The sequence below is a fragment of the Triturus cristatus genome, chromosome 8, assembly GCF_964204655.1.
Source record: "Triturus cristatus chromosome 8, aTriCri1.1, whole genome shotgun sequence".
In the NCBI taxonomy this organism is placed as follows: Eukaryota; Metazoa; Chordata; class Amphibia; order Caudata; family Salamandridae; genus Triturus; species Triturus cristatus.
The window spans coordinates 231,647,934-231,664,274 of NC_140591.1; the positions used below are offsets into that span (position 1 = coordinate 231,647,934).

Sequence of the window (16,341 nt, forward strand, 5' to 3'; positions counted from 1 at the left end):
TTCCTATGGAAATTAACATTGAAAAAAACGTTTTGGGACCCCCCTTTTTTCTCGCCCCCCCCTTGACAAATCACCCCCAAACTTTTAACATAGGAGCTGATCTCAACAAAGAATTAGTTTTGAAAATTTCACGAAGATTTATCAATCGGCACCAAAGTTATTGCGAATAGAATGTTGCCATTTTCCTATAGTAACTAGGTCCTAACTATAACTACCTACTGACAACCGCCAGTAGGTAATATATATATATATATATATATATATATATATATATATATTTATGATTATTTAATGAGTTTTATATAGCGCAAACTGGACCCGAAGATATCAGGTATCAAAACACAAGGACACATTAATTTTTGGTAGGCACTAGGATATTAAGTGATTTGCCAAGAATCACAGGCGCCGTTGCTGAGACTCAAACCCGGTTCCCCAGCTTCGAAGTTAACTGCTCTACCCATAAGGCTACATCCTCTCTCACGATCTATCTATCTATCTATCTATCTATCTATCTATCTATCTATCTATCTATCTATCTATCTATCTATCTATCTATCTATCTATCTATCTATCTATCTATCTATCTATCTATCTATCTATCTATCTATCTATCTATCTATCTATCTATCTATCTATCTATCTATCTATCTATCTCTAAATATGTATCAAGGCTTTGTACTTACTTGCAAAATACAAACATTTTTCATTGTAAAGGCATGCATGGTAAAGGCATATGCATGGTAAAAATGTTCATGATAAAGACTAATGCTTTGTAATGGACGATGTGTAAAGGACTGCATGGTAATGTCATGCATGGGTCCATCATACAACCATGAGTGCAGGATGCTGTGATCTCCTTTCCTGTGCTGATGGGTGATGGGAAAACTGATGGGTAAAATATTTAGGAACATATATGTACACATGAAAGATTGATTACAGATCACAAGGCATTGGCTCTATTGTGAAAATCACTAGTATTACATGAGATTAACCCTAAACTAGTTTCTATGTAGAAAGGGAAGGAAATTAGTTGACAGCTTTTTATTACAAATGTGATGGAATGAAGGATAAAAAAAGTTTTGAAATGTAATTGAAACTTAAGTCATGAACTTTGTATGCTACATATCCATTGAGTACACTCCAACTCATAAATATATCTGAGGCCAGTTTCCCATTGCATGAAAGGTTCACTGAAAGGCTTCGGTCATATTTTGTTTTCTGGCTGAATATAACTTTGTTATTGTGTTTTTACAGTGCACAAACTACTTTCTTTGAAATTACAGCGCCTGAGAGTGAAGAGGTGATATCCTTTGCTGGAAAGAGGGTGATCATGCTGAAAATATGTTAAAAATGTAAGGTTTGGAATCCTCCTACCTAGATGTGGAGCTGGGCTGTCCCATACACCATCATCATCTTCTCCTTGTGGCTCTGTGAATTCTGCAGCTGAACAAGCAGTCATCATTCTTTGTGGTCTGTCTATTTGAGTGTGTGTCTGCCTCTCAAGTAGGTCAATTAGCCTAATTGCATTGCAAAATGAGCGTGCTGCAGTGAGTTGTTCCGTCTTGTCAGTGGTAAGAAAAACACCAAACTATTTTTTGGGTAGTTTGACAGAATATTGAGGTGAAAAATATTGGGTGGCAAGAATATTAATGCAAACATATCAAGGAACAAAATATTGAGGTGTTCAAATAGGTAGCATAGATCTACTATTCTTAACTACACATCTACCTACATTGAAGATATATATATGTGTGGAGGTAAGTACAGTAAAACGTTGCTTACCCATCAAAACTTACCTTCATGATATTTTTGTCCTAAATAGTTCTACAACCTTATATGAGTCACACAATATTTTTCCTTTAATATTCAGGTCAAACACCTATTTTTCATAAAGTTCTAACCCCAAGATGTCTTCTTTTGGCACCAGACTCAATGAATTTTGGGGAAAATGCTTGTCTTTGGTGAGGGAAAATAAAGGTCGGTGTTGTTGTGTTGCTCTGTTTTAGGCTTTTGTGCCAAGATCATGAGCCATTAAGACAAATGATACTGCTCAGAGGTGACTTACACTACGTCAGTGCCACTCTCAACATGAACAGTGAAAGGTTCATCACCCTAGTCACCATTAGTGACAACTGGGCTTTCAGGAAAAGCCCTACTGGCAAATATAACTTGGTACCGCAGCATACATGTTTTTTTCCTGCCACTATCACATAAAGACGGGCTTTTAGAAGCTGAATGACTAGGCTTTCTTTTTCTTAGAGAAAGGAACAAGGAAGAAGAAAATGTTGATGATGAATAAAGTCATATCTCATGGACTGTCCTACCTTAGCTGTAACATACATCTTTGTGTTCTGTTTCTATGGTGTACCTCTGTCAGACATTATTTCCTTGACATGCAACACTTAAACAAATAGATCTTTGATTCTAATGACTGGAGCAATAATGTTACTGTGGTACCGATTCATTGGATCCAGAAACACTTCTAACTTCTTACTGCACTGAAGGACTGGGTGCAGCACATTGTTCACTTTGGCAGAAGTATGAAAAGATTTTGTTGGTGGTTTTTCGGAGGCACTTACTTTGAAGATATACATTTGGAGGTCTGCCATGTCGACTTCTTCTTCAGTGGAGCAAAAGGCTGAAATTAGATTGTTCACATTGAGCGAAGAACTGAAGCTTCGGCTTATCTACCTGCAGGTACAAAGAAATGAGAAAAGGCTTTCAAGTGTGGCCATTATAGTTAAGCAATGTACATGTAACACATGAAAATAAAAATATGCAGTTAGAGAAAAATACATTATTCTTTCAATGTAATTTGATATTACAGAACTTTTCAAAATGTTTCTACAATATTATAAACTCTCTTTGTAGGGCATATTTTGTTATAGGTCCTACATCATGCAAACACTCACCCAAATACCAATGCCAAAGAGAAAAATGAAGGGGCAGTAAGAAATATAAAATAAGTAAGTACATACCAGAATTAAATCTGTGAACACTGACAAAATAGAGGCACATGATTTATACGTGAGCGCATTCAGTATCAACCCTAAGGCAAATTACTACAAATGGTACCAGTTCCTAAAGGGAGATAAAGGGACAGCAGCCTATTATGGTTGCAGAAAAAAGGTTAGGTGTCTCCAAATCAGGAATGCGTGTGTGGGAGTGGGAAGTGGTACTCCTGTATATGTTGTGCCCTCACACACCCTTTCAGGTGTAGAGCATCATCATTGGGCACTGCTCCTCGTGGGGGTGGCGCTGCAGTCCCTCACGGGCCCTACAAGAGGGCTCTCTGTTGGAGCTCTTTTAGGAGTTGCCTCAGTTGTGCATGTGGGCATGTGGGCCAAGTGGTGATAGTGAGCGTTGTTAAAATAACTCGTTGGTACCCTGATAGGTTTATTGGCGAGTCCTCTTGGTTAGGTTAAAAACAAGACGGGGATGCACTTTATGCTAATTGAGAGGGGATAGAACAGATATAATCCCTCTACTCTCAGCCTGTATAGCAGTGTTCTTGTGATATTTAAAGGTGAAGAATGGTCAACATGTTTCGCGCTATCATTGGGACCCTAATGGATCCCGGAGCGCTTCATCAGGACTGTAAATAATAGTGAGGAAAGGGTACAATCAGGAAAAGACACCCTATATTACTACAAAACCTAACGTTGAGGTTGTGTAAACACGGTATGGTTTTGAGACACGTATTATGTGTGTACTCTAGTTCAAACCCTCCCCGAGGTGGAGTAAGGCTTCTTCGGCGGGTAGCAGTAGAGTCGGGAGAGGAAGTTATCGCCCTCCAACCATATCCTGGAGACCTAACAGCCTGCCCAGTCCGCCGATCAACCCTAAGGCACACATGCTGTATTAAACACACAAATCACCCAATTTTGGAATGTAATTTAGAAAATATCCATCCCTTTAAAATCCATAGGACAGCTGCAGAGAAACTTGAAAAAAATATAAAAATCAGGAATGAAGACGTGCAGTAAATCTGTGGGAATACTGTAGTTTGAATGTTTTGACCAGGACATTTCACCCACTCAAAGCAAAAAAATGTCAATGTGAAAATCTGCCTGCTGGTGCAGAAATATTGCTTCCTGCATGTTATTCACCATTTTATAGGCAATGGTGCTGTTACTGTGCATTTATACTAGGAAAATAACAAAATACTGCACTCTGTATAACTGTTCCTTGTTCAAGGCACTTATGTCAATGACTACAGGGATGACCATTGACCTTACCCTACATTTGAGAAAAAGTGTATAAATGTAGCACCAAAATGTATGGATTTCAGAAGTGCATGTTGTGGTCTATTGATCTCGCAACTTTCATAATTATTATGAATGCTTGCTGCTATTTTTCATTAAACACGTTAGACTTCTATGCGGCATCAAGAGTACCTACTTTCTTTTCCACATTATACTTATACTGGCAGCTTGTGTATTTGATTGAGCGTAACCAAGCACATTTTTAAAACTCAGTACCCTATGACTGAATGATCTCCACTGGCTGTGCTATTCTTGAAGAACATCATTATATTGTAATAAGATGTTAACATTTAGTGCTGCTTTACAAGTTGCCTAAAGTTAATAGGGTGGGATGCTTGGCCTGGAATTATAGATTTTGAGTTTAGGGCCTGATTACAATATTGGCAGTCTTGCAACCATCCCGCTGCAGGACTGAGTACTCCGCCGAGCTGCAGGCCTTCCCGCACGCCTTATTATGAGATTTCTAGTGGGCTGGCAGTCTCTTTATAGCGGAGTCACAATGGTGTGACATAAAGCAGAAGGAACTGCATGCAATTACACTGTGGCTCCATACACAGGGAGCGCTGCACACTCCATCTCCTAAATGGGCGCAGCATGCAGTGAAAGCATGGCCTCATGGAACAGGCGACAATGCAGGCACTGTCACCCGGAATGGACACCACCCGCACTGTTAATGTGTCGCAAAAAGTTAGAGACACTTGGTGCCAGAATTCCGTGAGTTGTCCCCTCATTTACTGCCTTTCTGTGGATTCGTGCATGGCGGAGTCCCCGCCAGGAAAAACCTTGGCGGAAAGGCAGATCATAGGGGCATATATACAACGAGGCGATAATAAATTATCGCCGCTTTAGCGGCCGTTTTCGGCCGAAAAGCGGCGATAATTTTATCGCTATATTAGCAAGGTCACGCTAACGCGTGAAACCTTGCTTTAGCGTGGGGATTTCTAACGCCCAGCTTTGCATCTCTAATGAGATGCAAAGTGGGCGTTCCTGATCTGACATGATAGGAGAAATGTCGCTAAGCGACATTTCTCCTATCATCAAGCCCCACGCTATGAAGCATAGCGTCAGGAAAAGTAGCGATAACACCTGTTATCGCTACTTTCCTAACACCTGCTTCAGGACTGACTTAGCAATGATATCCTATGGAAGGTGGATATCATGGCTAAGTTTGTGAGTCCCTATCAACTAGCTAACGTGAGATTATCGCTGGGTTTCCAGCGATAATCTCATGTTAGCCAGTTAGCGCTAGGATTTTTATCGCCGATGAGATAAGCATTGCTAATAGCACGCTATCTCAGCGATAAAAATCGGTGCTAGCCGGCGATAATTATCCGAGCGCTAAGTGCGCTCAGCGATAATTATCGCCGGTTGTTGTTGATATGCCCCTTAGTGTCGCAAAAAGTTAGAGACACTTGGGGCCAGAATTCCATGAGTTGTCCCCTCATTTACTGCCTTTCTGTGGATTCGTGCATGGCGGAGTCCCCGCCAGGAAAAACTTTGGCGGAAAGGCAGATCATAATTTACACAGCGGAAAGCTTGGGGGCAATTCAGGCTGTTCTGCCGCCGACGCAGGAGCAGAACTATCGGCAGAGGCTCCGTCGCTGTTGTGTGGCAGGGGCTCGGTGTAACAGTCTATGACCTAAAGCCTCAGTTGTTTACAACGTGCTTTCTGCAGTTAGTAAAACACGCCGGTATCCCTGCACCCTGTGGGCCTGATTCACAAAGATAAACTGACACTCTTGTGTAATTTTACGAGTGTTTGTGGTTCGCAAAGGGATTTACGAGTAGCGTCTTTACGAGTGCAAAGTCTACACATTTAAAAAGATAGGTCTTTTTATGAGCTGCGACTCCGCACTCCTAAAGATACTACTCGGAAATCCCTTTGTAAATAGCAAACAATCTTAAACTTCCAATCAGGCCCTCCAAATGTAGGTTCGGAACACCAGGCCTCTCAGGATGGACTGGAATAGTGACACCGGGACACAGCTCCAACCAGCTTGAAATGATGGCATTAAGAATGTGGTTAACTCTGCATCCCCTCATTTAATATAATGTTGACTTTTCTTTGCCTGGGTTATACTCTTATTTTATAAAACCGAAAGGCAGAAAAATGAAATATCAGCTTCGCAGATGTTATGCTACTGATTTAAAAAAATCTTGGGTAAATAAGACACAATTTCAATATAAATTCAATAGATAAACCCTCAAAACCCAACAAAGATTATCTTCAGTAATGACGAATGTGTCCAAGAGGCCCAAAGTAACGTTTCATTTTGTATAATAGATCCAAACCGTTTAAAGTATTACATAAATGGACATTTAGTTTACAAAAGATAAATATTTGGTCAACTCATGTCAAAAGCGATGCAGTTTACAAGAAAAACAATCACATGAAATGTCAGCTTGAATCATGATTTCATTTCGCTTGGCGAAAACGCTCCCTCAACTACAAAGGTATTGAAAATCTCACCTCAGGCCAGATAAATACATTTACAAAGTAACTTGAATTTAACTGTGCATTTAAATATTTTAATATTTTAATACCATACAGTTGTTAACAGTAAAACATATCAATATTTCGCTTACAGTGCTTGCGGATATGTTATTAACTTATTTTCAGAGCTGTGTCCTCTTTTAACTTTTGTTCCTATTTCAACTTTTCTAAACACTTTGCGGCTCTAAAGCGTTTGCCTCGCGACTGGCGAGGTAGATTGGACTTGTTAAGTACTCAAATTTGGCTGCCGTAATTCAAATCTCTGTGTGAGTAGCAGTAGCAGTTCGTGGAGGGAGTTCCGTGGGGCGGTGAGGCGGGGCGGGGGAGGGGCAGGGTGGGGAATTGTAAACACCGGAATATGGATGAATGGAGGTAAGTACACATTTAAATAAATAAAACGAATTTCGGGGCATATTAACAAGGGCCGGCGATAAATATCGCAAAGCGCACTTAGCGCTTGCATATTTATCGCTGGCTATCTCTGGAATTTATCGCCCGGTTAGCGCGTAATCAACAACGCGCATCGCCGAGGCGATTAAATTCCAGAGATAGGTGGGATATCGCCGTTTTGCATGGTGGAAAACGGCGATATCCTAGATAATAGGGCCTGTGGTCTCAGCCACACAATCCACCCCCCATGTTAGGTATGCCTTAGTCAGGAATTTAACAGACGTTAAATTCCTGAGTTAAGGCATACTTAACGCGATTTTATTAATCGCTAACCCTCCTTGATAATATCGCGAAGCTTCCTTCATGATATTATCCCATGTTGCTTTTCACAGCCACGCCTCTTTTGCATCTCATTATCGATGCAAGGCGAAGCTTGTGAAAAAGGGGCGATACATCAAGGAATCACGCGCTAGCGTGCCTTTGATGATAATGCGATAATATTATCGCTGCTTTGCGCCTGAAAACGGGCTCTAAAGCGGCGATAATATTATCGTCGCCCCTTCATAATATGCCCCTTCGTTCTGCGCGCTGCATCGCATTTTGCGATGCAGCGCGCCCAAAGGAATTCGTTTCATTTATTTAAATGTGTACTTACCTCCGTTCATCCATATTCCGGTGTTTACATTTCCCCACCCTGCCCCTCCCCCGCCCTGCCTCACCGCCCCACGGAACCCCTCCACGGACCGCTACTGTCTGTGAAAGTACATGATTGATTGGTAAAAATGTATATTACCTTGCTGACAGATTTATGTTCAATTGCAAACAGCTACCTAGCTGTGGATGCAGAGTAGTCTAGTTAATTGCAACCAGGATAGACAATGGGTGACGTCAGCAGTGTCATCTCCTCTCCCCACTCCTTAAAGTCATGTCCTGGGGCATCTGGAATCAGGGAAACGAGAGGTGCTGTGGCACATCCACAAAACAGCTAAGTGGCTGCACTTCCCAGAACTCGGAAAATTCCTGTTGAAGTGCAGGATCTTTCGTTTTTCTTTAAAACTGTATGGGCCCTATTCACAAACTGCATATTGTAGTATGGTTTGTACTACTACAAAACTGACTACAAAATGCTATTAACAAATCTAAGTGCCTCGAATGAGGAGTCTCTGGAGGGATGGTGTTGCAGTACCAAGGGTCTGCCATGTCTGGTGCTAAATTTACCAATGTTTGTTTTTTAACAGTAGCTTGTTTTTGTATGTTAGGCTCCTCCCCCGTTCTCACTTTTGAGTATCTTTGGAATCAGATTTTTCTAAAAATAGTAATATTACTCAAAAATTTAAGATTCAATTTACGTGTAAACAAATGTAACACAAGTAACGTATCTTGTGAATAGTCTCATTTCAGTTTTGTTAAATGCAAAGCTGCCTCATTTTAAAAATATCTCCTAAATTGTCATGTTGCAGACTCAGCAGCTTCTGCCACCTCTGAGAAGACTGTCTGGTCCTGAGATTTAAATGATCATTATAGATATCCCTTCTTTAGAGATCGGGGCCAATCATGATGTTGGTCATAAAGCCTCCGACATTAGGTCGGAGGCTTTATGACCGACATCGTTGGTTTCACTTCCGACCAGCTGATTACGATACAGCCGGTCGGAATTAAAACCCGTTTTTCATTCTGGCTGGTTTCCGACAGGCTCCAGGAGCCCGTACGCCAGTCGGAACCGGCCCGTAATCCACATAGACAGCAGTTTACGCCGTTTGGGTTGCGATGCATGGTTTCTGGCAGGGTTTCCATGGCCTTTCCGAAATGGAAACCCTGTCATAAAGCGTGTTTGTGGCGCCTAGCAGGGCCCCCTTTCCCTTACAGCCTCCAGTTGGGGGCCAATGGGGCACATAGGTGTCCCCTGTAAATCCCTGCACCTTGTGGCAGGCACCTTGAGGTGCAGGGATTAACACAATCTCCCATTTTTCTATGGTAGCTTGTGTTAGGGCCGGTTTACAGGCTTAACACAAGCTCCCATAGAGAAATGGAAGAATGCGATCCCACCACGTGCAGTTGCATCATAATTAGGTGGTTGGTCGTTCCCGTTTCTGCCTCTGTGTCCTCGGACCGACATTGTAATCGGCCCCTAAGTTGCACAATTGCAAAACTCTGTGGGACTGATTTGTACTGTTTTTCTGAAAGTGAGACTTAATACTGATTTCTGCGTTCATTTCCAGGAGTAGGTCACACTTACTCGCTGCAGTAGGCATTGACAATATGACTTTTAATACAAAGATCTCTGTCTTTATGGTAGACTTTTACCACAAATATGTAATTTCAGTAGATTGAGCAGAATTGTTTCCTGGTTTTCTTGGACATTGAATGATACCTGAATATGAGTGAAGGGCAGGGCTGAAACCAAAGTCATCCAATTACTCTGCAATTGACAATGATGAAAAAATAGATATTGAACTTACACTAAATAGGTGTTGGAAAAGGAGATTTGTTATCACTTACATTTTTTCTACTTCTTTGATATGGTTGAATTTCTAAATTCCAGAAAGACAGTTTGACTATTACGTTTTACCTTTAGCTAGCAGTAACATGGTTCGAGGTAGCACATTTATTCAATATTCCCTAGACATACTTACTAAAATATGTTTTGTGTATTGTTGTGGGACAAATAGGTAGGCTAAACAGTAGTGGTAGTATGTAACTATCAAAACTACTTCAACTAAATGGTGTTGTTGTAGTAATAGAAAATCATGTAAAAAAAGATAAATTTCACTCACATTTGCATTTTTTATTTAAAAAGGTTTTGTTTATAAATTTAAATAAGATAATAAGGTTATTTGTCTTTATCTAGAAAGTGACTTATTGCCAAAGTTCATATTCCATTTTGAACAAATTGGATGCTGAATCATATAGAATTGTATGCCCTCTATGAGATTCAGGGCAAGGCTTGGTTGCGCATTTATTTTTAGAGTTGACTTATAATAGCTTTAGGGGCTGTACTTTACCAGTAGATTGGACAGCATAAATCTCTATACACTGGGGAATCAAAGTTAAAAAGCCTAAATGTGAGAGAAACACACAGCACACTATTGCAGGCCAAAAATCGGAAATCAGAAATCACATTACCGGCTTCCTAAATATTTTATTAAGAAAAATTAACAGTATTACAAAGGATAAAATGTGTAAGGACACTAATTTGGATTATTATTAGAAAGCTATTGTGTTTTGGAAAAAAAACATTATAATCAAACCAACAATATATCATGCCCCACAATATGTAATACAATTATTCTCTAGTAACTTTGAGTAAGAACGTTTGAATTTGTTTTGAATGGTCAAAAGCAAAATCAGAATCAGTCAATCAAACAGGGCTTATAAAGTGCGGCTAATCACCCATGATGGTATCCAGGAGCTGAAAACCTGCCGCTCTGGGAAGGTTCAGTGGAACAGCCTGGTCTTGAGCTCCTTCCTGAATTCCCAACAGAGTGGATGAAGTCCGGAGGTTAACGGGAGGTTGTTCCATGGCTTTGCAGCGAGGTAGGAGAAGGAGGGTCCTCCACACTTGCTTCAGCAGATGTGGGGAGTGTGAGTGAGGGAGAGAGAGACAGAGAGCAGGCATTTTGAGGGTCGGGGGAAATTCAGGTGGTGGTGATGTGTGCTGGTCTTTGGTTGTGTAGGGCTTTTAGGTGTGGATCATCATCTTGAATTGACATCTCATCTGAATAGGGAGACAGTTGAGCTTCTTGACAGGGGGTGATGAGGTTGAGGATGGGTCTGGCCACTGAATTCTGTATGGATTGCAATATCTTTAGAAGATGTGAGGTGATTCCTACATAGAGTGTGTTGCCGTAGTCCAGCCTGCTGGATACTAGGGCTTGAGTGATGATTCGTCTGGTGTTGACTGGGAACCATTTGAAGATCAATGAGAAGAGTAAGAAAGCAGGCAGAGAAGACTGCATTGATCTGGTTTTTCATGGTGAGCTTGCTGACCCGGATGATGCCAATGTTGAAAGCATGGTCTGTCGGAGTGGGTGAAGGTCCTAGTTTGGAAAGCCAACAGGCTTTACTCTACAAGGGGGTGTTGTTCCTGAAGATTAGCAGTTCTGTTCTGTCTGTGTTGAGTTTTAGACAGTTGTCTTTCATCCAGTCGGTGATGCTCGTCGTGCAGCAGCAGAAGTTGGCCATCGTGGTGAGGGATCTTCTGATAGCGAGATAATAAGAAGGGTGTCGTTGGCATACAATATTATGCTTAGTCCATGGGTTCTGACAATCTTGGCCAGGGAAGTCATGTTGGTATTGAACAGTATAGGGCTGAAATGCTAGTCTTGAAGGACGCTGCAGGTGATGTTCTTAGGTGAAATGTGGTAAGCAAATTCTCTGGGTTCTTCCAGTGAGGAGGGAGGTGACCCATTTGAGGGTGTCTCTTTGGATTCCAATGTGGTGAAGCCACTTGATAATAGTGTGGTGTGATATGGTGTCAGAAGCTGCTCAGTTGTGGAGGAGGATCAGTGCCGCTGTGAGGGTACTCTTTATTTGACTGATTTGGCCTGATTCGCCTCCTTCAAGGTGCATGTCAGGGACTCCCAGGCACTTTCACATTACTGACACAGGGTTCCTCTGACTGGGGAGAATGGACAATACCTCAGGTAAAATTAGGACCAACAGTTTATTGTCCACCCCCCCAAATAAAAACGTAAGGCTCTGGCATCCACCAGCGCACTCCAGGCTATGGTTCTCAACTTCTGCCTTATAGATTGGATCATCACATTTTTAGGTAAATCGAAGAGCAATTTTAAGGAATTACCTTCTCAGCCTTCCCATGAGACCCATCTATCCATTACCAGCACCACTGGGGATTAGTTTGCCCTACATGACTTTACTTAGTGTATCAAAGGTATATCTGCCTAACTTACTATTTGAACCATTTCAGGCCATTCACTTCTACTGATAGTACATATCTCCTGGAAGCCGTATGTTTGTCCCACCTCAAATCATCTGAGAAGATCATGCCCAGATACTGATATTCTCTGACCTGCTCCACCAGCACGTTATCTACGAACCTAGTGCATTTATTTTTCTTTCTAGCAAAATACAAATTGTTTGTCTTGTCAACATTTATCCTTCGTTTATTCTCAAGAGAATAACAATTTAGGGCATTTAGTTTTTGTTGAAGCCCTATATACATGAGCTCCATCACCACTAGATCATCCGCGTACATAAGGCAGCTGATATGACTATCCACAATCTTAGGTAAGTAACTATGCGTACCACTTAATGTCTGGGGGAGGTCCGGAATGAACAAACTAAACCTGAGGGGTGCTAGAAGAAATGCTTGCCGTTAGCTATTTTCTACTGGTATTTTCCTCGACAGGCTATCTAGCCCATCCTAGCCAACTTTGACTCAATTGTCACTATGAAGCTTCATCACATGGCCTAAAAGGGCTCCAGATATATTCCACTGCTGGAGTTTTCGCCAAAGCGTTCCTTTGTCCACATTATCGAATGCCACTTGGAAGTCAACGAAGCAGCAGCAAAGACTCCATTGTGTTCCTTGCGACTCCCCACAGTGTGAGACAGTGGTCAATCGTTGAATGCTTTGGTCTGAAACCTACTTGGTTCACAGGGATTAGTAAAGTGTCAAAAGCCCAGGCAGCTAGGTGTTTTATTAATGTTTGAGCAAAGAGTTTAGAAGAAATATCAAGGAAGGAGATCAGACAATAGTTAGTAGGCTGATCCATTTTGCCTTTTTTATGACTGGGCTTCACTATGGCTCCTTTCGATTAACCTGTTACATTACCCATTTGAAGAACCCACTCAGAATTAATCCCCATTTACTAGAGGCTTTCCTCTTACTGATTATTTCAGACAGCATTAATTCTGTCTGTGTATTTGCAATCACTTTTGCCTACACATCAGAGCTGGCCCGGGACGCTGACAAATTCCCCAGAGTTTCCACTTCCATATAGAGAGTAAATAAAGGTATACTAATTTTCCTAACTTATCTGGGCCTCAAGGGAAATGGTGATGAAAGGGTTACCGAGTTCACCAGCCGCCAGAAGCACTTACTATTCTTATCAGTAATAGCAACTAAAACTTTCTCTTTTTGTGCGCACATAAATTTCGATAGACAATTTTTGAAGTCACCATGGCTGTTCTTAAGCTGACATCACTTGGATTTAACTTAGAGTGTTGATGACTCATGTTTATCGCTCTTCTGCCCTCCCGACAATCATCATCAAACCAGCTATTCCCCTTGCCAGCTTGAAATGGGCTAATAAATGCTTTGTTAGCCTATAATACCGATCCAATGCATCTTGACCTGCTTCCAGTTCTAAATGCTTGAATTAAATTGAAGAAATAGCCTGCAGTACATCTTCAATATTCAGAACTCAAATTCTCTTATAGAAACTACCTCAAAAGATTAGGTGGCACATGGACAAGGTAAAAAAGCATCGTAAAACTGCAGACTTAGGGCAAGGTGGTTGCCTGGCGCCATATCAAGAACTTTAAAGTTTTTCACACGATAGAATTGATGTATTGGAACAAACACATAGTCAATGGGCAAATTGTTGTTACCATATTTAAATGTTTTCAAGGCAGCAAACTCATCATTACACTGACCGTTCACATTGATTAGGTTCAGTCGGACTAAGCAGGGGAGGATATTCACCTCTCCTTCCTTGGGACTTTCTGAAAAAATACAGTCAGAAATGTTTAATGATAGCTGCAGGTCTTCCATAGCCACATCAAACTCTCTGTAAGCTGATTTTTCATTAAAATTTCCCCTTCCACCAAAAGAGCATCTGGACCAGATGCTCTTTTGGACTGTTGACCAAATTCAGTAGTTTACACTCGGGCGGGGGGGTATTAGAGGAACATACACATTAAGACAGATCATTTGCTTTAACCCCTTCGCATTATTGAACAAGTCAGTTAGGCAAGCGATGACCCATATGCAGGTAGTTCGAAGCTTCATTACTTTCCTCCCACAGCAGACAGATATCAATATCAGTAATCCCCCCACTGCTCTTCCTCTTAACGAGGCCTTGGCATTTTGGACAATAGCAACAAACCCCTCCACTACAGGGCACTCCAACAGCCAGGTTTCCTGGAGGAGAAGTACTGCTTATTTGTTAAGACCTCTCTATTGTTTTCCACTTCTATGAACAATTTAAAACCATGCACGTTCCATACCAGGATACAACCTGGCAGTAGATGGCCTGACTCCTACCAGCCAATTTACTCAGCACCTTCACCACTCCAGGTAGAAATATAGAGATCATGGATGTCTTTAAAGGAGTGACTCGCCATTCATTGAGGGATGTACCCCTGATGACCAAGGCCACTTTTCCTCCTAGTCTAGACAGATTTTGATTTCTGAAGTCTAGGGCTCTGTCATTATGGAACATAACTATTCTTTCCTGCAACCTACCTTGTGCCCATTTGCTTGTTTGATCACCTGTTCTCTGTCCCACCCAGGGGCCTAGCAAGGGAATCTTGATTATATTTAGACCCTCCATGTTCACATAAAAATCGGGTTGTCTGGGTGTAATAGCCTTCTGCAGATTTTCTTAAGGTTTCAAACATCGCCTCACTTCCTTTGCATAGGCTAATGCCATTTGCAGCCAAGGCTGAACCAGAAGCTTTCACTAAGTTGTTCATCTCCTCCAAAGCAAAGAGTACACTGGTTAATTCTTCCTCTACTACCTTCCTAAAAACCAACCAGTGCCAGGTCCTTTGAGGTAACATTCCTTAACCTTTTGATGTTAGCAAATACACTTAACAGTCTTGATCTATTGAGGGTTCAGCTAACTGAGCGTCCTATGCATTCTACCTACCCTCCCTTCTTGGACTCTCTTTCTCCCCGGATCTCAACAACATGGTGAGACTGAATTTAAATAGTCCCTTTTTCCCAAATGCACTCCCCCTTTTTAGAACTATATAGGGAAATCTTGAAATGCATGAACCGTCATTCATAGTGCAAGTCTTTAGATGGGTCCACTCTTGGGGGCTAAGGAAGAAACAGAGTCAGAAATAGCTCCCTCTGACCTTCCTGCCAGGATTGCATCCCTAGACCCATCATTTAGATATTTTGAATGTTACTCAAGGCCAGCGCTTTTAACATTTCCTGAAAGGTTACTTGCATTAGGGAAACGAGTTCAACATTGACAAGTCTTGGGCAAAGTCAGAAGCATTACCCAGGTAATTAATCGCATTTGCTAGTTTGTGCTTGTCATAAACAGTCCCACAATTGGCCCAACAGCCGATTCTTCATGTTCTTCAAGCTAAGTGTATAGATTTAAGTTGTGCACACTATGATGTTTTGGTCAATGCTACACTAGACCCAGCTCCCCTCATGGCTATTGGAGAGGATGAGGTCATTTGGAGTCTAGCTCTTAAGATCTCCCCTCACCTTGGAACCTTTCTATTAGGTTAAAAAGACTTGACAACTCCAGTTCCCCCAAAACGTGTCTAGCACACTCAAGAGGGAGATTTTGCTACTCTACATCAATCTCTTTGTCAAAGGGGATACTTAATTTCATAGCTTTAGGGGCCGAGAGGTCAGAGCTGGAGGCAAAGTCAACAAGAGGTCTGTGCTTCACTGGTTTACACACCCAGTCAGCATCACCCCATATTTGCGGCACACATTTGGACACCCACTGCCCATCATCATCACACATCCTAGTTTCTAGAAACTCATCCTTTCCTTTGTCCTTTGATGGAGCAACAACAGTACCTACTTCAATTTCACCTGTAGGGCAGGCGACTTCAGAGAACTGTATTTCACTGGCTTGACAGTAGGAGGATACACAACTAGAGGGACATCGTTCCCCCTTGCACCACCTTCTAATCCATCTGAGGTATGTGACTTCCCACACTCACATATTCATTATCAACATCAACATTGCTTTTGACCAAAATCAAGTTACTTTCCCCCTACTCAGGTTGTACCTTGGACTTCTGACTTTAAAAATGTTTGCGACAAAGTCCCGAACAGAAGATGGTAGCCCGGCAACCGGGCTGATAGACTTCTGCCTCTACCCTAAAGACTGGGCCTTTTTTGTCTCAGAGGGGAGACATAAAGGGGTCACAGTAGTCTAAATAATGAGTGTGCTTGCCAGTGAATCAAATGCAGACTCCAGCATTGATTCCATTGTGGGGACTGAAGACCCGCCCCGCTGACCCTGGCTTAGA

The 16,341-nt window shown here is 41.7% G+C and overlaps 1 protein-coding gene across 1 annotated transcript in view; it reads right to left on the reverse strand.

The window, feature by feature from the left end:
* Positions 1-2,622: 2,622 nt before the first annotated feature.
* The window catches only part of LOC146801897 (zinc finger BED domain-containing protein 5-like), a 32,059-nt gene continuing 18,340 nt past the window's right edge, over positions 2,623-16,341 (reverse strand). The window contains exon 2 of the mRNA XM_085623719.1: positions 2,623-2,691. Within this exon, the coding sequence (XP_085479845.1) occupies positions 2,623-2,691 (69 nt within the window). The remainder of the gene's footprint in view (positions 2,692-16,341) is intronic.